The sequence below is a fragment of the Musa acuminata genome, chromosome BXJ1-4 (genome assembly GCF_036884655.1).
Source record: "Musa acuminata AAA Group cultivar baxijiao chromosome BXJ1-4, Cavendish_Baxijiao_AAA, whole genome shotgun sequence".
NCBI lineage: Eukaryota > Viridiplantae > Streptophyta > Magnoliopsida > Zingiberales > Musaceae > Musa > Musa acuminata.
In genome coordinates, this window is record NC_088330.1 from 8970252 (window position 1) to 8992089 (window position 21838).

Sequence of the window (21838 nt, forward strand, 5' to 3'; positions counted from 1 at the left end):
TATTGACTAAATTAGTTCGCTTATAATCGTCAAAATTATTCAATCAAGGTGGTTTTTAGTTGAAATAGCTATGAATAGCCTCATGTAAATAGAATTTGTATTAAAAATTAGAGGTAGATAGCATTTATTAATCTTTTTTATATTATTTTGTATTGTTAATTTTTTTAATAGTAGTAATTGGGGGATAGAAATAATATACAACAAATAGGAGAGAGCAACAAGTTTTTCTTACTCCTTTTTCTTTTCTTACCATTAACTATTGTTGCAATGTCACAATATTAATTAGAAGGAGAATGATATAATATAAGAGAGAGAGCGAGAGAGAGAGAGAGAGAGAGAGAGAGAGAGAGAGAGCATTTTTTGGTAGTAGTTAATGGTCTTTTTCTTGTGGGTTTTTGTGTTAATTTATAACAATGACATGAGGGGTTGAAGAATTTATATGATAGCAACTTGTTGGTATTAGTTTTTGGTGTTTTCCGGTGAAATCAAAGACCCAAAAGAAGAAAGTTAGGAAGGAAACATGGGTGGATAGGTGGATAAGAGCAAGGTTAAATGAAGCCTTGGGAATGGATTCGAGGGATCATGTGAGGGACAGTGTTTGGAAAAGTGGTGGAAAGTGGGTCGGATCTACGTGTAAAGTGTGGATGAATGTTGGTCACTCAATCAGTGTTGAGGCTTTGGATTATTCCTGGCTCCTAATCAGTGTTTACTTCTGCTCTAATGTTGGTCACCCAATTTTGATTCTGACCCAGGTCAGGTGGGGCTACCCGTTAGTTTAAGCATATAAATAAGTGGAGGAGAAGAAACTTACGAGGATTCCCTTGGTAACGACGAGCGAACTGAGATCAGCCCAGCTTGAGAATCAGGCGGCTGCGTCGTCTAAATTGTAGTCTGGAAAAGCGCCCTCAGCGACGGACCGGGCCCAAGTCCCCTGGAAAGGGACGCCGGGGAGGGTAAGAGCCTCGTCCGACTCGGACCCTGTTGCACCACGAGGCGCTGTCGATAAGTCGGGTTGTTTGGGAATGCAGCTCCAATCGGACGGTAAATTCCGTCCAAGACTAAATATGGGCAAGAGACCGATAGCGAACAAGTACCGCGAGGGAAAGATGAAAAAGACTTTGAAAAGAGAGTCATCAAAGTAGAGGTGGCATTAATCCAACTTTGTATATTTTTTCTTGACTTAAATCATACATGATCAAAATTATTACGATATAAAGATTTTTAATATATTTGTTATTATTGATTTAGATATTGAGATGAAAAATTTATTTATAAGGACTTATAAACATCACATTAAACTCAACAAGTAATTAGATTTCATTACCAATCTATGTCTCTAAGGAAATCCATCACATCCTCTCCTTCTAATAATCATTTACATTGTTTTGCATTTTTATATACAGAACCATGCTTTTAATATGTATGCACCTTTGATTCACCAAGTTTCAAACATCATGTTGCTATCATTGCCAGGTGCTTCTCAACTTGATACATCTGAAAGCCCACTAAATGGGGTGCTCAAAAGAAATCAAGAAGCTCTAGTTGGAAGTTGATGCTCCAGTCCTAGTTACATGTCTTCATTGCATCTTAGTGTTGGATCACAAGGTCACCTCCTCACATGTTGTCAGGGATTTTGGACAATCTGCTCACCATGTCCAAGTTGAGCCTTTTTTCTGCACAAACTGAGATGAAAAACATCAGATAGAAATATTGAACTGTTGTCAAGTTATGATAACATACCAGTTTCTCAGTTTGCCATCTTCATTTCCACATTACCTGGGCCAGTTTTCTGTCCTTGCAGAACTTTTGATCCTTCAAGAAACATTGTAGAAGTTCATTGTTGATTAAATTTCATAGAAGAACTGATCTTCTGTAATGATTTAATCTGCATAAAGAACATGATAGAGTTGTGAGTGTCTTGATTAGAAGTCATCCACTTGACATGATCAAAGGCAGTGCTGCACAAAACCTCCTTTTCTTTTTTTCTGAGATTAAACAAATATGTCCTACCTCAAAATTGGTAGAGGAACAGCTTCAGGCATGACTGCAACTCTTCTGACCTTGCTCATGATTGTTGCATCACCAATCTGTAACCCTGCAATCAAGGTTTCAGCTTTTGCAGTAGAACCAGCAACTCATGTTTTTTCCTTTCTGCCCCAACCACCACAAGATGCAGAGACTACAGTTCAAGAATGTTGCTGGGAAGATTACCAGTTGTCTCAGGAAGAAGATTATGGTGACCTGAGTCCAGTACCAATCATCGATCCTGGTCAGCATGCTCCAGTCCCCCATGCTTGATTTGCTTATGTTTTGGGAAGCATTCCTTCTATCTATCTGCACTTCTACATGCTAATGAAGCACACTGCATTAAAGTGATTTATATTTTGGTGTGACTGTGGGTATTTGGGTATTGCATGAATTGCATAAGAATTCAACTGAGGTGACCTGTGTTTCATCATGAATTGTCTCAGAGAAGAAATCCTAGTTCCTCTTTACTTATTCCTTGTTGACTTTATGTTCTATGCCAGTCATCTTGTTGTATATTTAGAGCTGCTTCAGGACTTCCACCTCTTTCCTTCCCTGCAAAGTTGACTACACCAAAATTTGCTCACAAGCACTAAATTTAATTTTAGGGAAATCTTATGGCCTTGGATGGGTTAAAGAATTGCTATAATGTACCTGAACTAACACCTTTATCTGATCATTTCCAAGAAACAAACAAAGCCATCAGGAGAGTTCAGCAAGCTCTGTACAGCAATATATTATGGAGGGAAGGTCATTCAGATCTGCTGAAATATTTCATTCTCCATCAATGTCCTGAGAATGAGCACACAACTTCTGTAGACATCCATTCTCTTTTTCTTCTTTTTTTTTTGTTGGATATAAGTTTTTAAGTGTCATACAAGCACTCATGACTGCAATCAAGATTCTGCTTATCATGGATTGATACAAGTTGCCAAGGATACCTTTAAAAACCAGCCAATTTAAACACATTAGGAATAGGAGCTACATCAAATGTTATTGGAATTGATCTTCTTATTCAACTCAAGCAATGACATCCTTACCTTCAATTCTAAAGCAAACAAAAGCTCCATCATCTGTTTTCCAAAGAGAAAATTTTTGTTGACTAAATTGATTTGCAATTGTGCCAAGAATCGAAGCAAATATAAAGAATTTAGACCCAAAAGTTCTTTACAAAAAAATTAAACCCATAATCCTTGACATATAAACCAGCATCTTATTCATTGGGTCACAAAGGCCTTCTTTACTTCAACCAACTGTAGCCTACAAAGAAAAAGAATTCAAGTAGACAATATTGTGCAAGTCCTGTACTCTATCGACACAAAGGTATGTCCATCATTCATGTTGTGGTGACTAAATAACAAGCAAAACCAGGTTTCATATATAGCAGGCCAGGTAGCATGCATCATTCCACTTGCAGGTAATCCAGAGAGAAGGTAATCTTTAGACCTGATTTATTCCATTGCCTGATTCAATTAAAGCAGAAGAACAAGGGACTATGATAAGTTGCTAAAGTTCTTGTTTCTCTATGAGCACTTGGTGCTGGTTCAGCCATCATTGAACCAAGCTAAATCAATGAAATATCACTCATTGGCAACATAATTTGCCACTGAAAGCCAAGACAAGCTTATGATGAATCACCCTACTCCAATCAGCTGGAAGATTTGGTCAGATGAACTCATTAGTTGATCAGTAAATGACTGGCAGATTCATAACCTTGTCATTCAGATCAGTTAGTTTCATATTCTCTCCATCACAACTTCCGCAACTCATCAAGGTGCTCATAAGAATGGTTTAAATAGATAAATTTAGCAAGCCAAAAATTTATCAGAGCTATTAGATTGGCCTAAAAATGGTTTTTCTATTGCATGTGATAGAAAACTACAACATCAGATGATGAAGACCCTTGCCAGTATAATCCTTCACTGAAAACCAAGCTGCAGTAGGCCTATAGCAGGTATCTCCACAACAGTTCCTCCAAACTTCTCCTGAACATCCTTGGGGGTCTTGATCTGCTTGGTTGTGCAAATTATATCCTTTCAAACCGATAACTGATAATGAGACAGAAAAATCAAGGCAAGCACAGTTAGGTAATATCCAACTTACAGCATTCAGTGCTTTGAAGAGAGCCTTGAATACGATAGTGGGGTTCCTTGAGCCAATGATCTGTAAATAAGACAACCTAAGTACAGCCTAGATATCTAGAAACATAAAAGGAGTGCGAGGTCTTCACACCTTCGATTTGACATTGCTGAAACCAGCCAAGTACAGGACAGTTTCCACAGTTCTGACTGCTGCTGACATACCACTTCTCATTGGACAAGGCCAGAGGTATAATCCATCTTTAACTCCTGAAAATAATAAAAGAAAAGATGAGATGGCAAGGATTTGTGAAATTTATATACACCTTGGTTTTCTCATACTTGGATTGGATTGGATTGGATTGCATGAGCAATTATGTGATCTTCATACTGCTCCACATAATGAAGATTTTGGAAACATTTCTCATATCCCTTTGGATTGCTCAACTGGACAGCAATCTAGCCACTGTCTAAATCGAGGGATACATCAAATCTAAAATGTCTAAAGTTACTATCTATACTGTGTGCATGATATGTTGGTGACAGAAGGGTTTAAATGACTAAGTTCTTATTGTGGAGATACAATATTAAAGGCCTTCATAGTGTTGCTCAATTTCCAACAGAATTGCATGAAAAGAGTAGGAAAAGCATGGAAGAAACCAATTTTACTTCTTTAAAGCATAAAGCAATTCTGTTGATTAATTTTCTTTGGGGAAAAGAAAACAAAAGCTTGATTAAAGCTTTCACTGGTCAAGATTTGATACTCACATTGTACCCATAGTGAAGTTCTCACAGAACATCAATCACTATTGGACTTCTTGATGATCACACCTCATGGAAAGGAATCAGATGGATTCTTTGAATCTTAAGCTACTTTTATTTTATGAATAAAGCAGCAAGGAGAAAAAAATAGTGTCCTGCAAGGGGGAAAAAAATGTTGTGATGACTACCTGTAAATATAGTATCCATTGTTAGCCTAAGAAGGAACTTCTAAAGCTTATTATTCCAGCAAACCCATATGTACTATCATCTACCATGAACATAACATAAGCTTGCTGGATCAAGATAAACCTTCTCATGTAATTGAATATACAATAAACCATTTAGTTAATTTGTGAGCATTAAAAAAACTATGGGACTTATTTTTCTGTAGAGAGGTCTTCTTTTTTTTCTATGTCAAGGAATTTCTTTCCTCAACAAGACCGTCAATTTCCTCTTCCAGGACCCTGCCTTTCTTTCCGAAAGCATGATCAAGCTCTGCAAGCTTCTCCTCCAGTTTCTCTTCAATGGCATTGAATTTCTCTATAAGAATGTTATCTGTCTCCTTTGTTTCACTGAAATCTTCATCATCTTCCTCCAGGCCTGCCCCTTGTATCATTGTCTTTTCCTTCTCAAAGTCAGCACTGTCTACTATATCTTCAGGTGATCCTACTTGTTGATGCTAAATAACTCCAAAGTTTGCAGGATTATTTGGGTCATAGGCCTCTTTGCAGTCCGTCAACCGAACAGCTCGATTTAGCTTTTGGAGTAGAATGAATCTATCCTTCCCAATTGATTCTTTCAGGCGTGTCATCAGATCACGTATAACTCTGTATTCCAAAGGCAGTTTCAGATGTCGCTGCTCAAACTTGTCAATTTTCATCATCCATTTGTGAGCTTCATCAAGTGTTTCTGTAAAAAAACAACAAAAATGAGCTACCATGAAGCAACTCCCACATCCAAACAAAAGTAATTCTATGATGGAAAGATGCTTGAATTTCTGCATCTCATAAGATAATGACAAAACCGAGTGAAAATGAAACTGAGTCTTACCAATGATTTGGGAATTTTCATGCAAGAATATGCAAATAAACCTACCTCAGATAAATTGTAGACTGGATGGTTTAATTACAAGCTGAGAGAAATGCAACGATTTCCCCATATCTAGATTCATTTCCTGCTCATGAAGGCTGATAATTGCCTAGATCATGCTCACTAATACTAATTAATCCTGTATCCATTTTTCTAATTTCATTATCAGCATTACTTAACCCATTTCATGACAGCCCAAATGACCAAATATGCATCTTCAATGTACCAGAGGCTTCCTAAAATTGTTTGTATTATCTGTTACAAAATGGTACATCTAGAGGAATGAATAATTTACAGAGGAAATTTGCAGTCAACAGTTCAAACCCCATGAAAAATTCCCTAAAAGAGTGTTTCTGGTTTGCAGAATTCATATAAAATAACAAGATTCAACAATTTAATGTAAACTGAAGAAATGAGCTGTAATAATGATGAGACCAAAATATCATCTCCATCAAACCTTTGTCACTGGAATCTTTTATTAGTCGAAAAAGCTTAATTCCACTACCCAGATAAAGTAAGCTAGAAGACAACAGATTTGTTCTATCCCGACAACAATATGCAGACTTTGCACCACGCACGACTTCCAGTCTGACACCAGTTATCTATGCAGAAGACAAGACCTTTAACCTTAAGTAACAAAGAACTACACAATGTGCTCCAATCGAACAATCGTTCCTCAGATTTGGAAGATTACCAACATGCACGTAACAATCATGAAACATACCAGCCTCGGCGAAAAGTTCTTGAGAAGCTCCGAGTGGCGCTTGCACTTCTTCACCTCGTCGGTCGAGAACCTCTCGTCATCGTCACTCTCGAAGTCGGTGGGCACGCAGAACCGGTTGATGCTATCCGAGTCCTTAACTTTCGTCTTCTCTAGCTTCTCGATGAGCGGGACGACCCCCATGTAGTCCCCCTCGTCCTCGCCATCGAGGGCGATGCCAGCCTTCCTCCTCTCCTCCCGCGCCAGCTGCTTCGCCCGCTCCACCTCGGCGAGGAGATCCTGCACGACGCGGTCCCCCATCACGGGGTTGGCGGAGAAGTGGCGGACGGAGGGGAGAGCGGAGAGGATGGAGTTTGTGGGGAATGGTGAGGGATTCGAAGGGGTGGGGAGGAGGCGGAGCGGGGGGGTTCCGAGAGGGTGGACGGAGGGAGAGGAGGCGAGACCAGATGGTGGTTGCCGCCATTGATGCGGGAGGAGAGCGGGAGGGAGAGGAAGAAGGGGGCGGGGGAGATTAAACAATGACGGGTTTCACAGGGGATGATGAGAGTGGGTAATTTCTTTATTATTTTTATCCCTATAAATCTGCTTAAATCGAATGTGAAATCAAATTCTTTACCATTATTATTATTATTATTATTTCTTTTTTATTGTATAATTTAATAGTTGTCGACTCTCCATAGCATCCGTAATGTTTCTCATATATTTGTAACGGTCAGATATGTCCATTATATACACCGTTATAATAGGCCGCGACGACACCGACCATCCGTTACCAAAGAGAAATCTCCAGAAGGTGCGCTCACTCCTAAAGAAAGCGCATGCTTAAAGACCCACATTTCCAGAACGTGCCCTAATTGCCCCTCACTTTAGCCTTCCTCCGCCGCCGGGAAAGCGCGCAGCGGTCGCTCCAAGTTCACCGGCACCTTCGTCCTTCTCTGAGCCCTTCACCTGATGGAGAAAACCTACAATTAGAGCTCCTGAGGTTTAGTTGGTTCTCCACGATGAGGCCTCACGCCGCTCGCCTCGCCTTCTGGTTCGCCCGCAGGTCTCTTCGATCGAAGCTCCTCGATGAATCTCCAATCATCGCTGTGCGTCTTTGCTGAATCTTCGTTCTTTTTTCTGTCTTCTACTTTCTTCTTTGACTTGCTTTCGGAACTTCGACGTGTTTTCTTATAGATTGAGGGCGCGTCTGGCCGGTTGGCTCCCGGCGTATGCAGCTCGTCTCGGGGATTTCGGAGTGGAATTTGTGATGAAGGTTCGGTGCGTTTGATTTTATCTTGTCTCTTCGGATATGGCGTGGTGGAAAAGTTAGGATCTTTTTCGGCTTTTATTATTATTATTTTTTTCTGGGGGTAAATTGTGTATATCCTGCAAATTCTGCAGCTAAAGTTAGGCATGGCATTTTTGACGGAGCATTTCAGAGGCACTTTGTCTCGAGCAGGTCGTTTCATGGTACGCTATTGTATTTGCTTAACGCTTAGGATTCCCAAGTAATTAAAGACAATAACATTTTAAAGTGGGATGGGCAGAGGCTTGTTATCTTGAACTCTACATTTGCGTTGTTCCTGTTTAGGTACACGATCGGTATCTGCAAGGGATTATTATGATGTACTTGGTGTGAGCAAGAATGCAAGTGCCTCGGATATCAAGAAAGCTTACTATGCAGTTAAGTTTTCAAGCAATAGATTGTTGAAGTTATATCTAAGCATTATCCTTTCTGCAGATGTCTCATGTTATTCATTTTGTCATTTATCTTTTCAGTTTGCAACATGAACATGCCATATTCTATGACATCCTTAGCTAGTTTAGTTCGATTAGGTGCCTGGTAATTCACACATCAAGTGAACTCAGAATTTCTAATGACATACATGTCATGCATCAAGATATTTAGGTAGCTCGGTAAGACAGTAACTATCTTATGTGTTCAGTTTGAATACATAACCCGCAAAAAAGAATGTATATTGAACTCTCTCACTTATACAAAATCTGTGATATCACTCCTATTGAACTTAACATCAAGAAGGAAATAATTAGTGTAGGTCTGATAATTAACTTTAATGTATGCTAAATCTTGGAATATAATTTGTGAAATTAACAATAGGCTCAGACTTTGTCCCTGGGCTCATGCGACAAGTTGCAAGGGTCAGTGGAGCCTTATATGAATCATCTTATGAACCAACACATGACAGGATGTATGAGAACATCTTCATCAGAATCATGCATGTCTTTGACATCTTAGGTCTCCTCTTGAAATTGAAGGTGATATCATTCAAATTGAATTTACTAATTAGCAGGACATAATAGTAATGAAAATTAGCTTTTGTTGTATCTTGGAATCCAATTTGGGTATTAACAACAAAGACCAAGGGATCATATGGATGTTATGTGAATATGATGAATCAACATGAGTGCGTGCAGGAGAGAACATTTTTATCATGTAGAACATATCTTCTACACCCTAGGTCTCCTGTTTTGTTACTAATGGTGTGTTTGGACTAATCACATGTGAACTGTGTTGACAATTTTAACTAAATATGGATGATAAAAAGGTATTAGTTACCATCACAAAGCTTTGAATTCATGTTGACTATTATTGTAACTTCCCCACTTTGTTCTTTCGTCATCGCTAACCATTCATTTTACTTGATTAGATAGTTCAAGTCAGCTATATTTTTTTAAGAAGATTTCTCTGCAATGATAATACATCTCACCCGTCTTTTATTCTATATTTTCTTCTTTTCCACCCTTCCTCCTCCTCCTCTCTCTCTTTCTCTCTCTCTCTCTCTCTCTCTCTCTCTTCCTTTCACCTTATTGTTGTTCCTTTAACCAGAGACCACAATCTGTCCTAAGTCATAATATTTGTTCCAGAGTCATGGTGGTTATTATGAAAATGCATGGCCCAGATTGGACTCACCAAATCTGTTGACAGCTTTTGACCTATCACAATGAAGAATCTTAAAACATGTTTGATGATTTCATCATTCATGCTTTGTGGATCCACAAAAAATTGAACTTTTGATTGAATGATATCCTTTATAGTGATGTGAATTGTGAACAATTATTTAAGCCATTTTGGGAGTTTTTCAGTCACAAAAATTCTCTCTCTCTCTCTCTCTCTCTCTCTCTCTCTGTGCTGTGTGTAAATTGTTGTCAAGATTTTGTATGAGAATGATCCACTAGCTAGAGCACCATCATAAATGTATTTCATCTTTTTGTGTTCCATGAAATATATGCTCTCTGAAATTTTCTGACTTTTTTTTGGGCATTTTGTAGCTTGCCAAGAAGCTGCATCCTGACACTAACAAAGATGCTGATGCAGAAAGAAAGTTCCAAGAAGTTCAACGTGCATATGAGGTAGTATACCGTGGAACTGTTCCATCATTTAATTCCAACTTTACCAACATAAAACATGAATTTTTTTTGCAGGTTTTGAAGGATGAGGATAAGCGAAGACTATATGACCAGGTTTTGTAATATGACCAGGATGACTATATATCTGACTATAAGACTATATGACCAGGATGACTATATATATATATGTGTGTGTGTGTGTGTGTATTTGCTTTTGTTTAGTTTTCCCTTATGATGTTAGCATATATGGAACATGGGATAGTAATTGCTCATAAGTCCCTCCATTTTGGATATGAGTGGTTCTAATGGAATTAGAACAGAGGGCAAGTAAGAAGAGAATGAAAGAGAGAAGAAAATCTACAGAAGAAGAACCAGCTTAACGAGATGTACTCTAGGGAAAGAAAAGAGCACAGAACAAAAGATTGATGATGAAATTACCGGATATGTGAAATTCACGTCCAAAGAAGATATTTCATTCAAACTATCAATAATCTTTTCATCCTCAAGCTATATAATCTTGTGTTCTAGACTTTTAGAGACGGTCCTTGCACAATATGGACTTTAAGTGTGATGGATACTCTTCTAAGTTATGTTTGATGGAATGAAGCAAAAAAAGCAAGTGAACAAGGTGCACTTCAAAATCCCCCGGTAAAGTAGAATGTAGCTGTTCCCTGAAAAAAAAGGAAAAATTCAATTATGATACATTTTCAATCCTAACGATTCTAAGAATTTGAACAATTTTCTGTACAACCATAAACGAGTAACATATTATTACCTGAATTTGAACTGCATCGATGTGGATGATCCATTGCATCAAAGAGTAGTGTTTGACTGAAGGTTTGTTTGAGTCGGATTTAGGTTTAGTCTGAGTCATATTAGATTTAAGTCTTTGTGTTTCAAGAAATTTCATATTTTATTGTTATATTTATCTGCCATTGTGAGGGGTCATATATGATTTATGTTTGAGAGTTTTCTGAGTTGGAATTACACTAGTTGAAGAGGATTCAGTTTGTTTTTAACCTAGTTAAAGGGTCATGTCACAGATAGAAAAGGCTAGTTACAGTACTAATTCGATGTAAAAATCATGTTGGTTGGAAAACTTGTGGGAAAATGATCCATGAAACAAAGCAAAACTGATTGGAAGATTATGGGAATATGATCTGTGAAAGGACGTGAATCTGACGTTCAAGTTAAGGCGATGTCTGTTCAGTTGACGTGACATTTATGTCAATGAACACAGATGAAATTTCAGGGAGTCGAATCTTCCTATTTTTTTGTGTATGAAGATGAATTCGAAGAAGAATGCCTGTTGCTTCTATAAGTATTAAGCCTTAAAAGTAGATTTTGGTCCTGACATAAGTGTCCTAAGATGGTTCATTTAGGAACCAGGGTCCAAAAGAAAGAAGATATTCTACTCATCTGTGTGCAAATTAGGATAATTATTCTCACTAAGGTAGCTCCACTCAATTTGTATTGATCTTAGATCTTCACTTGATGATTTAGTAAAGAAAGAAGGTTTTTCTTTTTGGAATTGCCCATCTTCCCCACTTTTCTCCTTTCTATGACATGATCTGTGCCATGTTTGCATCATTAGCACCTTTTATCTTGAGCAAGCTCATATCTTTTGGACAAATAGTATGCTCACGTGGAGTATTCATTGGGGTATGGGTTTATAAGTTCTATAGAACTCTACAAATTTGAGATCTGCTTAATTTGTTTTCTTGTGCTTGGTATTTAATTATGGAGAATTGGGAATGTAGTGATTGTTAGTGTTGATCAGTTGATGTATTTAAGATGTTTTCTAAGTGAATTGTAGACCTGTAAAAGTTAAATCCAATGAGGAGTTCATGCTCAAGCAGCCATTGCATTGTCTGATGATCATTTTACAGATTAGAATCAGCAGTTGGCTGTGTTAATGCATCTAGTTTATGTACGTTTGTGTTCTGCAGATTCACAAATGTATTTTCAGTTAAGTTTGTCACTGAGCAACTTGGATGTATGAATATTCGTAAACCTCATTCTTTCTGATATATCTTCCATCTGATACCTGGCAGGTTGGCCCTGATGCATTTGAACAAGCTGCAGCAGGAGGTGGTGCAGGTCCTGGTGGACCATTTGGAGGTGCTGGATTTGGAAATCCATTTGAAGACGTATTTGGTGGTGGCAGTAGATTCAATGATGTATGTACACTTTTGCAAAGTGATCTTTCAGTTTGTTTGCTTAATGTAGAAAGATGACTTTTCTGGTTACATTTGCTTTTGTATGCTTGATAAATTTGAGAGACAATTAGCCATGACCTATGAAAAGAATATTTGGTCTTGTTTATTATCTGACTGTTTATAATCTGACCTTGAGGATCTAGGTTATTCAAAATTTTAATTTCCACCTAAAGCATTTCTAACCCCACATCGTTGAGCCTAAACTTACCATAAAATTGTATTTAAAGTCAATCAATTATCTTTTTTGTTAAATTGTTTCTAACCTGATTTGTTAAGTGATATATAATGAAAGCATGACGTAAATTTGGACCATACAAAAAGGTTCCAGCATGTAGGACTTAAAATATTTCCTTGGCTTGGTGTTTAAGAAGTTTATTTTAAGAGTTTCTGGCATTGGTCATTTGTTTATGCTCATAGGATGATTAGAAAAAGTCATTATGGTGGAAACATTGTTTCTTAATTCATACTTGTTATATGCATCCGTTATATTTAGGTGATAATTTACTTCCACTATTATCATCATTTACCAAACAAATGTTATTATCTGTTGTTACTTTGGTATCTGTGTCTCATCGATTCTCGTCTGTGATTTAAACATAAAGTTAATTTAATTTTAGGCTTTAGGTTACTGATTGCTTCATAGTGTATATCTTTTTTTACAACTATCCATTTTGAATATATTTGTCATGCATGACTCATGTGGCTTCTTGGCTTAATTTCTCAATTTATTATTTTTAGTTTAATGATATCATTTTGTCCCATTTGGGTTTTGTGTTGGTTGGACTCTATATTGCTTCAGTCATGTACTTCAGTGAAGTTACCGGCAACCTGGGCACTTGTCTAGGTGCCCAGGCGAGGCGTGGCCTGAGTGCCCACCTTTTGGGCTGGGTGGTCTTCGCAGCCCGAGCACTGACCTGGGCCCAAGCACTAGGTGGGCTAGGCGCCTGCTTGGTTCAACTCATACTAGGTCGAGCCTGAGTTGAACCAAAATGTAGAACCAATCACTCTCTGGTTCGATTGAACCAGGTAATCTCATGCTCGAACACTTCGAATGCCCCTGCATGAGCTGTGCCCTAAATGCAGAATTGAGTCTTTCCCCAGCATTTTTTGCATGGTGGCAAACTTCCCCCCAATCAGCGAACGACGGCAACAGTGATAGCGACATCTTCCTCTAGCGGTAGCAGCATCGACGTCTTCCTACAGCAACAGTAGCAACCTCTTCCCCTAAGGCAGCGTCTTCCTTTGATGGTGTCTTCATCCAGCAATAGTGGCGACAACGGCTTCTTCCCTCACAGTATATCTCTCTCTTTCTCCTCCTCATTCCTCCCTCCTACCTCTTCCCCGTTAACTGTAGCCCCCTGTCCCCCCTGCCTTCTCATAGGCTCATAGCCCCTCTTCCCTTATTGCCGCACCTCTTCCCCTGTTGTTGCAGCTCGCCCCCCTCCCTGAACCAGAGCTTTCATCCCTCTTCCCGTCTCTCTTCCCTGAACTGCACCTCTTTCCTTGTTGCTGCAGCCCCACTCCCTGGACCACAGTCCTCTTCCCTCTTCCCCTATTGCCGCAGCTCCCCTCTTCCCCGGACCACAGCTCTCTTCCCTCTTCCTTTGTTGCGACAGCTCCCTTCTTCCCTCTTCCATCTTCCCTCTTCTCTTCACTCTTCCCCTGCTGTCATAGCTCCCCTATCCAACAGTCACCCCTGTCGTCGCAGCTCCCCGATTCAACTTTGATGTGTTATTTTAGTTTTAGTTTATTTTTTATTAATCATGATCTATAATTCTTAAATTATAATATTCGGGAGCAACTTGCTTTGCTCGGGCCAACGCCTTGGGCATTTTGGGACTATGGCACCTTTTGGCACCTAGCGCTTTGGACAATATTGATGTACTTTGATATGATGACTCTATATTGCTTCATTCATTTCATGTGCTTTTATAGGATTTAGTGTCTCCTATTGGTTACCTTCTTTTGGAGGGAAGGACATCTCCTAGAGAGAATTGAGGAGAAAGAGAAAACAAGAGGAACAACAAAGGAAATTTGATAGCTTAACTTGTGTTGCCTCTGGGGCTTAGAAGATCTTTACTTATACTCTCTCTCTCTCTCTCTCTCTCTCTCTCTCTCTCTCTCTCTCTCTCTCTCTATCTATCTATCTATCTAAAGCAACATGGGTTTGAACATGAGCTTAAATACTCATAAGAAAAGTTTATTAAGCATTCCTCAATATTCCTCTTAAGCAACACTCTAGAACTCTTAAATTTGTGGATTAGACCCTGAAATTTGTTTTTCTTTATTGTCAAGATCTAAAAGGGAGTAATAAATTGTTTTTCTTTATTGATTATGGCTTCTAGGGAAAAAAAGATGTAAATTCAGAAAACATATCGTTTATGTCTTAGCTTTATCAGAGGTATATCTTCATAATATTTCTTATTGTTGCAAGAACCATATGCGCTATGCTTTGGGCTTTCAGGAACTAATGTACAAATACAAGAACTAAGAAATTCACATTTGTTGGCATGATAGCAGAAAACCAATGTGTGAAGTAGGATTATAGAGCAATCAGCTTTTGCCTTGTGTTGACAAATATGTCATCAATGAAAACCCTGTTGTTGCTTTTAGTCATAGATGACCTGTAGTTGTTTAAATTATTCTGACCAACAGTTCAAATTAGCCAAGTTGAATTATTTATCCTTATGTTTCAATTGTTACTAGTAATTGACTTTGACAGTTCTTTTTTTATCTCATGCCCTAGTTTTTCAAAAGCATGTTCGGAGATAGAGATTTTGGAGGACAAGATGTTAAGGTTCTACTTTCTCCTTTCCTGTTATGCATTCATATCTGAAGCTGTTATTCTTTCCTGGTTGCTAAATATTGCACTATCATTTTGCTATTACAGGTTCCTCTTGAAATTTCATTCATGGAAGCAGTCCAAGGGTGCACCAAGACAGTGACGTTTCAAACTGCTGTAACTTGTGAAGAATGTGGTATGATTTATGTTCTGCTGAGGAAAGCCAGCGATATCTAACTGTTTTTTTACATAGTTCTACCAAGTCCTTTAACATTATAGATTTGTTGCTTTCCAGATGGTGCTGGTTTCCCTCCTGGAACTAAGCCTGAAACCTGTAGGGCCTGCAGAGGTTCTGGAATGGTTAGATCATGAATACTTTGGTTTTATACTATAGTCCTTGTTACTTGACTGATGTTGTTACTTAGTTAAATTATCAATTTTTTACGTGGCAGATTTTCATGCAAAATGGCCCCTTCAGGCTGCAGACAACATGTTCACAGTGTGGGGGATCAGGAATTACCGTTAAGGTGAAATTTATTTGATGCATGGTTATTGAATTCTTTGGTAGTTACTTACCGTGATTCTAGATATTCTTGGAGTATGGTGTGGTTTCTTTTTTACTTAAAAACCATGAACAATCTACACATTTAGGTTACAAATAAGAAATCTGATTTCTTCAGAAGCTTAATGAACTACATAGAATTTCAATATATGATTGTTCTTCAAATCAGAAAATTTGAATGGCAAAAAGTGAGATAAAAGTCTAGCACTAGAGGAAGAATATAGAGTAGTATAAGTATATACTTTTCCAGCTGTTTCTGAGTAATGGCAGTTTTCTTAAACCATTGTGTATATGTTGGATATGTCATGATAATTTCAGACAAGAAACCATGAGAATTTCTTCTGCCAGGTTTTGTTTCTATTTGTGATTCCTAGCCGATTGAGGTTTTCCTTCAAGACTGTGCACTGACTGGTAGTAAGTAACCAAGCATTGGATGCTTTGCCATGCCTGAAACCTAAAAGGAAGATGGTTTCAGCATGAGACCTGAAAATTCTTGCGGGAAATCTGCATTGCTTATGACATCATCATCTTATGCAGTCGTAAGAAATTTTTGTCTACACCTTTTTGAAAACTCGTACCTCACAAGTTCCATAAAAAGCAGTGTTTAGTCCTTGGTAGGATTTAGACAGCTTGGCATTTATATTAGCTGCAAAGCATTCTTAAATTAGATTCATATGATAGGTGGTCATTCTCATCAAGTTTTAGTTCTATTGCCTGTTCTGAGCCATCCTTGTTAATATGCCTGCTGATGAGGGCCAAACAAAATATTTTCCTTCTTGTAGAACCTATGCAAATCATGCAAAGGACAAAGAGTTGTGAGCGGTGTAAAGTCGGTCAAGCTGGATGTGATGCCTGGTACGTTTGAAAGATGAAAGCTAGTTGACACGTAACTTATTGATTTTGATGCTATATTCTTAAGATACAGTTTGTTTGCTATATGATTAATAAACTTGTCAATCTCCTCTACTTCTGGAATTTGCACATCCACCCAGGTTTCTCCCTTGTTCTTTGTTCTATTTCTTCTTGGTTGACTAATGTAGCAAGAGAGTAGCGAAGGCCAATTTTGTGTCTGCTTGTCTGCTATAACATGTAGTATTAAGGTTTTTTACATTTATAAATAGTTCTGTAACTCTTGCCCATGTGTGACTTTAACTCCATCGAAAATTTTGAATATCATATTAAAATTGAAAAACATATTTCTGTAACTAACTGATTGATTAGATGTCTATGAATCTTAACCACTTAGCAATTTTACAAAGAATCTGTAGTGAAAAAAGAGGACGTTTGATATACCTTTTAAATGGTCCACCATTTGTAAACTTTATTTCTCTTGCTACATTTATATGCAGGAGTGGATGACGATGAGACTATAAAAGTTTATAGAAGTGGGGGAGCAGATCCTGATGGCAATCAACCTGGTGATCTTTATGTTACTATAAAGGTGAGCAATTTTTCTCCCTATCAAAAGATGAGCTGAAGTTAATTTACTGAAACGTGGAAATTTTATTGCAGGTCAGGGAGGACCCTGTTTTTAGGAGGGAGAAGGCAGACATTCATGTTGATGCTGTCTTAAGTATCACCCAGGTATTTACTACTATGTTCATATTTACCTTGTAGCACACTTGGATTTTTAGTTACATAATAATTGTTTTCCGAGAACCATACTGGTGGACTGGTATGGTCTTGGTACGCTGGGGCATACCATGTGTTGGTTCATACTCGTATGTTTTGACACTTAGATTGTCAAGAAAAAAAGGGGGTTTAGGGTGTGAGTAAATTTGTCCTAATAAGTTGATAAACAATAAATAGAAGTTTTGACTAAATAATGAGTGAATATTGGGGATTGAAATATGCTTTAAAAGTGGATTACAATTGTACATTAAGAAAACATGTCTAAATTTAAAGTCCTAAACATGAAATATTAAATAAGAAACTAATCTCATACCATAAATTATGCCTTCAATGGGAGGTGATTCAAGATCCTTGATGTCAAGGTTTTAAATCTCAGCCTGGTGGTAGTTTCGATTGGCAGTGGAAATGGAATTGCATTGGACACCTCGGTACTAGTTGGTGCCACTTGGGCCACAAAGAGATGGAGTGAAGAGGGGAGGAGAAGGAGAAGAGGAGGATTGGCAAAAGGGAGAGGAAAAGGTAGAAGAGGTGCAGATGAGATGGAGGTGGCAATAAAGGGGAAGAGGAGGATGAGATGACACAATGACAATATAGGAGGCAACTACATTGGAGGCGGATAAGGCATACTGGAGATGAAGCGGCGATCCTTGTGGGAGGCAGTGGCTATGAGATGAAGTCGAGTGGAGGTGGTAACACCTCAGGGCAACGGAGAGGAGGATGAGGTGGAGGGGTGAGAGAGATACATGAAAGAGAGAGGAAAGAGAGCATAAGAGGTCTATACAAAGAAAATTAGAGAAAAAACTAACAACTGCTAAAAGATTAAAAATAATGGGCATACTGAGCGGTAGGCTTGTTGTCATGTACATCTGGTTTTAACTATTAAGGCTTTGACTGTATTAAACGGTAAGCCAATATGAACTAAAATTGAGCGAAACCCAGTGGTTTGCATACTATTATACTATTGGACTGGTAATTATGGGCCTGTACCGATCAAGTTTGATTGGTTTTTAAATTGTGTTCAATATGACTTGGTTGTAGATCAAGATTGTAAAATTGAAAAACCCTGTGTGTGAAACCAATCCTACGATATCTGATAATAGTAAACAATCTGATTGAATGTGGTAGCAGTCGTGGTCTCATCATCATTTATTTACTGTGTTTTTTATTTACATTGTATTTGCCAGACTTTAGAAATAGTTTTCTGAAGAAAAAAGTTATATTCAATGCTTAGTCTGTCTTTGAAGGAGAGAAAGGAACAATTGCAACAGATCAAATTTCGGCTCCCAGAGTGAATGAATAATTGCAACAATGGGGCATTTGGTCATGTGCATATGAATATGGCAGATGTTATTAAGGAACTATATATAGTTCCTGTATCATTAGTATATGAACTCTGACAACGTGGTCTTGGACTACAGTGTCTAAGCAGTTGTAACAACTAGCTTTTTACTGATTATATATATGTGTTATTCGTATAAACTGCTGTTGATTGAATGTCATATCTTCAGGCAATTTTAGGAGGAACAATTCAAGTGCCAACTCTCACAGGAGATGTAGTTCTTAAGGTTGGTCAGATTGTATTTGTTGCCATTTCTGAAATATTATCAATTAGAACTTCCTCTAACCATTCAACGAATATCACACAACCGGTGCCATTTCTCTACTTTTCAGGTTAGGCCTGGTACTCAACCTGCTCAGAAGGTTGTCCTGAGGGGGAAAGGTAAGCATGGCTAAGATTAATTCAATCAATTTCCTCGTGGTCCTTTTCGTGGGAGGTTGTTGATTGTCATTGCTGATAAACACAAAAATGATGCTAATTTGTTTGACCATCCCTATTCGAGAGAAAGTAAAATGATGTAGGTTTAGTATCAAATCTTATTCTGAGCATTTGATTTGCAGGAATAAAGACGAGGAACAGTTCCTACGGGGACCAATATGTTCATTTTAACGTGAACATACCAGTGTAAGTTTCTTTTAACCTTCTTGTTAATATAATTTGAACCTTCATTTGGTGTGCATCATGGAGAGATCTAGGATTTACTGGTAAAACTGTCTTTGCTTCGGCAGGAATTTGACGCAGAGGCAACGAATGTTGATCGAGGAGTTTGCGAAAGAGGAGCAACGAGAAGACGAAAAAGGAGCCACAGCTGCAGGCGCATCGGGATGAATTGCTCCCACAGCTTTCAAAACATGTCGAGGCTAAAATTACTTTATATCTCAAGCTTTAATATCATACGATACGTATTTCTATGGTCCTATTTAGTAAAACTCCATCATAGGATTTCGTAGTCGAGCTGATGATGTAATTAATCAGAGACAGCAATTCCCCGCAGGGCTGAGATTCTGTGCCTGATGAATGCATCATCGTGAATGAAATCGAAGCTCAAAGTTTTATTTGAGTGTTGATGTTCACATTTGAGGCTTTATGGGTTGATCCAATAGTTCGAGTATTATTGCAAATGGTATTGCCTCGGTACTAATAATAAAAAATAATTTAAAGCAACAAAACATTGATAATATTACTTGATCGAAATTCCACTTTGATGCATTTTCATACACGTAATAACATAAAAATTGAATCAAGTAAAATATTGATAAATTTATTTTTTTTTATTTTTTTTGAATTATGAAATAATCAAAGTACTCTTGAAAATAATCGTTTCCTTGATAGGGGTAAATTAGTCATCTACCACCTTGGGTCCACCGACCATGGACCCAAAGCATCCGGTCAATGGTCTGACCATTGGCTATTTAATTATTATTATTATTATTATTATTTATTTTTTTTTTTTAATTTGATCGATTCGAACCATAACCAAAACGTCCAAGCCTGATTCCAATTTTGTTCCAATCTAACGAACCACTCGATCGAATTCCGATGCTTTCATCTACTATGCAAGATGTAAGCATCCAGTTAAAGATTTTTAGTTCGATGCATTGAGCCGAAAGAGCACAGAGGCAAGGAAAGCAATATCCTACCCGACCATCGGATCTGTGTCAGCCAGTATTATCGGTGCCAACAAGGAAAGCAATACTAACACTAGTAGTGATTTAAAAAACGCTATGCGTCAAGGTCAAAAAACGATCGAGACGCTAGGCGCTCGCCCGAGCGAAGCGAGACGCTAAAATATAAAAATATATAATATAATTAATAAATATAATTAATAAATATAATTAATAAATATAATTATTTAAAATTTTAAATAAAAATATGCTATTAAATTAAGAAAAACTAAGATACAAAATCACAATGTCACATTAACAAAAGGTTTCAAAATTCAAAATAATAAAATTTTACATCAAAGTCATTCATCATAATCAATATTATCGTCATTTTCACCCAAATCATCTTCATTAAATTCGTCTTCTTCCTCTTGTCCTTCGATTCATTCCTCTTCATCAAAATATGTTTTATTCTCTATGTCTTCAACAATAGCAGGAGCCGAGCTTGATGCTTTTGCTCTCATTTTTCTCTTTGACATCTGTCTTGTATATGTTTATAGTTCTCCAATACCTGAAGCTCTTGCCACATCTCCCCATGTCAATCTATCATCTTCAAATACAAGCTCGTCTTCAGCATCTTGCAAGTTAGCACTCATTTCTCCTACTAACCACTCATTTGAATCATCAATATCTTGCAATGAGATTGAATCAAATCTATTTTTCAAATCATGACGAGTCTTCAAAGCTTGATTATACTTTATGTAAACAAGATCGTGCAATCGTTGATGTTCTAACCGATTTCTTCTCTTCGAATGAATCTGTCATGTCATATAATTTAAAAATATATTAATACATATATCTAAATAAATAAATAAATTAAAATAAAAATATTTAGTAATATTTACATGCTCAAAGACACTCCAGTTTCGCTCACAACCCGAAGCACTACATGTCAAACTAAGTACTTTGATAGTAAATTTATGTAAGTTCGGGGTGAAATTTCCAAATAGGCTCCACCATTCAACTGCAAAATTTATGTTATTATTAGCAATAACATAGTAACATAATATATATATAATTAATTATATCAAATTATTAATACCTGGAGAGGTAGTTGTCCTGGATCGAACGATAATTGAAATTTCAAAAAGACCTTCAGCATTTTTATATAAAGATAATTCATGAATAATCTTATCTTGAACCTCAAGGCTGGGAACTAATCTTGCAACGCACTGATATAACCCACCTAAAACTTCTGTATCAAATCCAACAGATTTAATCTTATAAAAGAATTCAGGGTTCAAATAATATCCTGCTGCATGTAAGGGACGATGAAGTTGATAATTCCATCTTTCGTCAATGATTGTAAAAATTTTCTCATATTTTTCTTCATTTTCATTAAAAGATCTTTTAATCGTCTCATTTACTCTATCCATAGCCTTATAAATATATCCCATTGCAAGTTTATTTTCATTATCCATCAACCGAAGGACTCGAACAAGAGGGCCCATTACCTTTAATATATAAACTACATGATTCCAAAAAGATGGCATTAAAATGATATCAACAGCCCTATTGCCTTTTGCTTCTTTTGCCCATTTGCTTGTCACCCATTTCTCAGAGGTAAACATATTTCTCAGATTATGTTTTTGACGATGCACGCTCTGTAATGTC

At 37.5% G+C, this 21838-nt stretch overlaps 1 protein-coding gene and 1 pseudogene across 1 annotated transcript; one reads left to right on the plus strand and one right to left on the minus strand.

Moving 5' to 3' along the window:
• Positions 1-1776: 1776 nt before the first annotated feature.
• On the minus strand, positions 1777-7201 carry LOC108952642 (uncharacterized; annotated as a pseudogene).
• A 327-nt stretch (positions 7202-7528) lies between these two features.
• LOC135645940 (chaperone protein dnaJ GFA2, mitochondrial-like) lies at positions 7529-19620 on the plus strand. Its single transcript, XM_065164873.1, has 18 exons — positions 7529-7763; positions 7852-7930; positions 8059-8127; positions 8249-8340; positions 9949-10029; positions 10102-10140; positions 12081-12206; positions 14992-15042; positions 15136-15223; positions 15323-15387; positions 15480-15554; positions 16372-16444; positions 16939-17030; positions 17102-17173; positions 18730-18786; positions 18893-18941; positions 19121-19184; positions 19289-19620. The coding sequence occupies exons 1-18, from the start codon at positions 7677-7679 to the stop codon at positions 19386-19388; spliced, it is 1359 nt and encodes a 452-aa protein (XP_065020945.1). The 5' UTR covers positions 7529-7676; the 3' UTR covers positions 19389-19620.
• The last annotated feature ends 2218 nt before the right edge of the window (positions 19621-21838 follow it).

Coding starts and splice junctions, on each gene's coding strand:
- LOC135645940 (XM_065164873.1), top strand. CDS start 7,677: ATGAGGCCTCACGCCGCTCGCCTCGCCTTCTGGTTCGCCCGCAGGTCT. Junction 8,341..9,948: donor TCAAGAAAGCTTACTATGCA/GTTAAGTTTTCA, acceptor GGCATTTTGTAG/CTTGCCAAGAAGCTGCATCC. Junction 18,942..19,120: donor GGTTGTCCTGAGGGGGAAAG/GTAAGCATGGCT, acceptor TTTGATTTGCAG/GAATAAAGACGAGGAACAGT.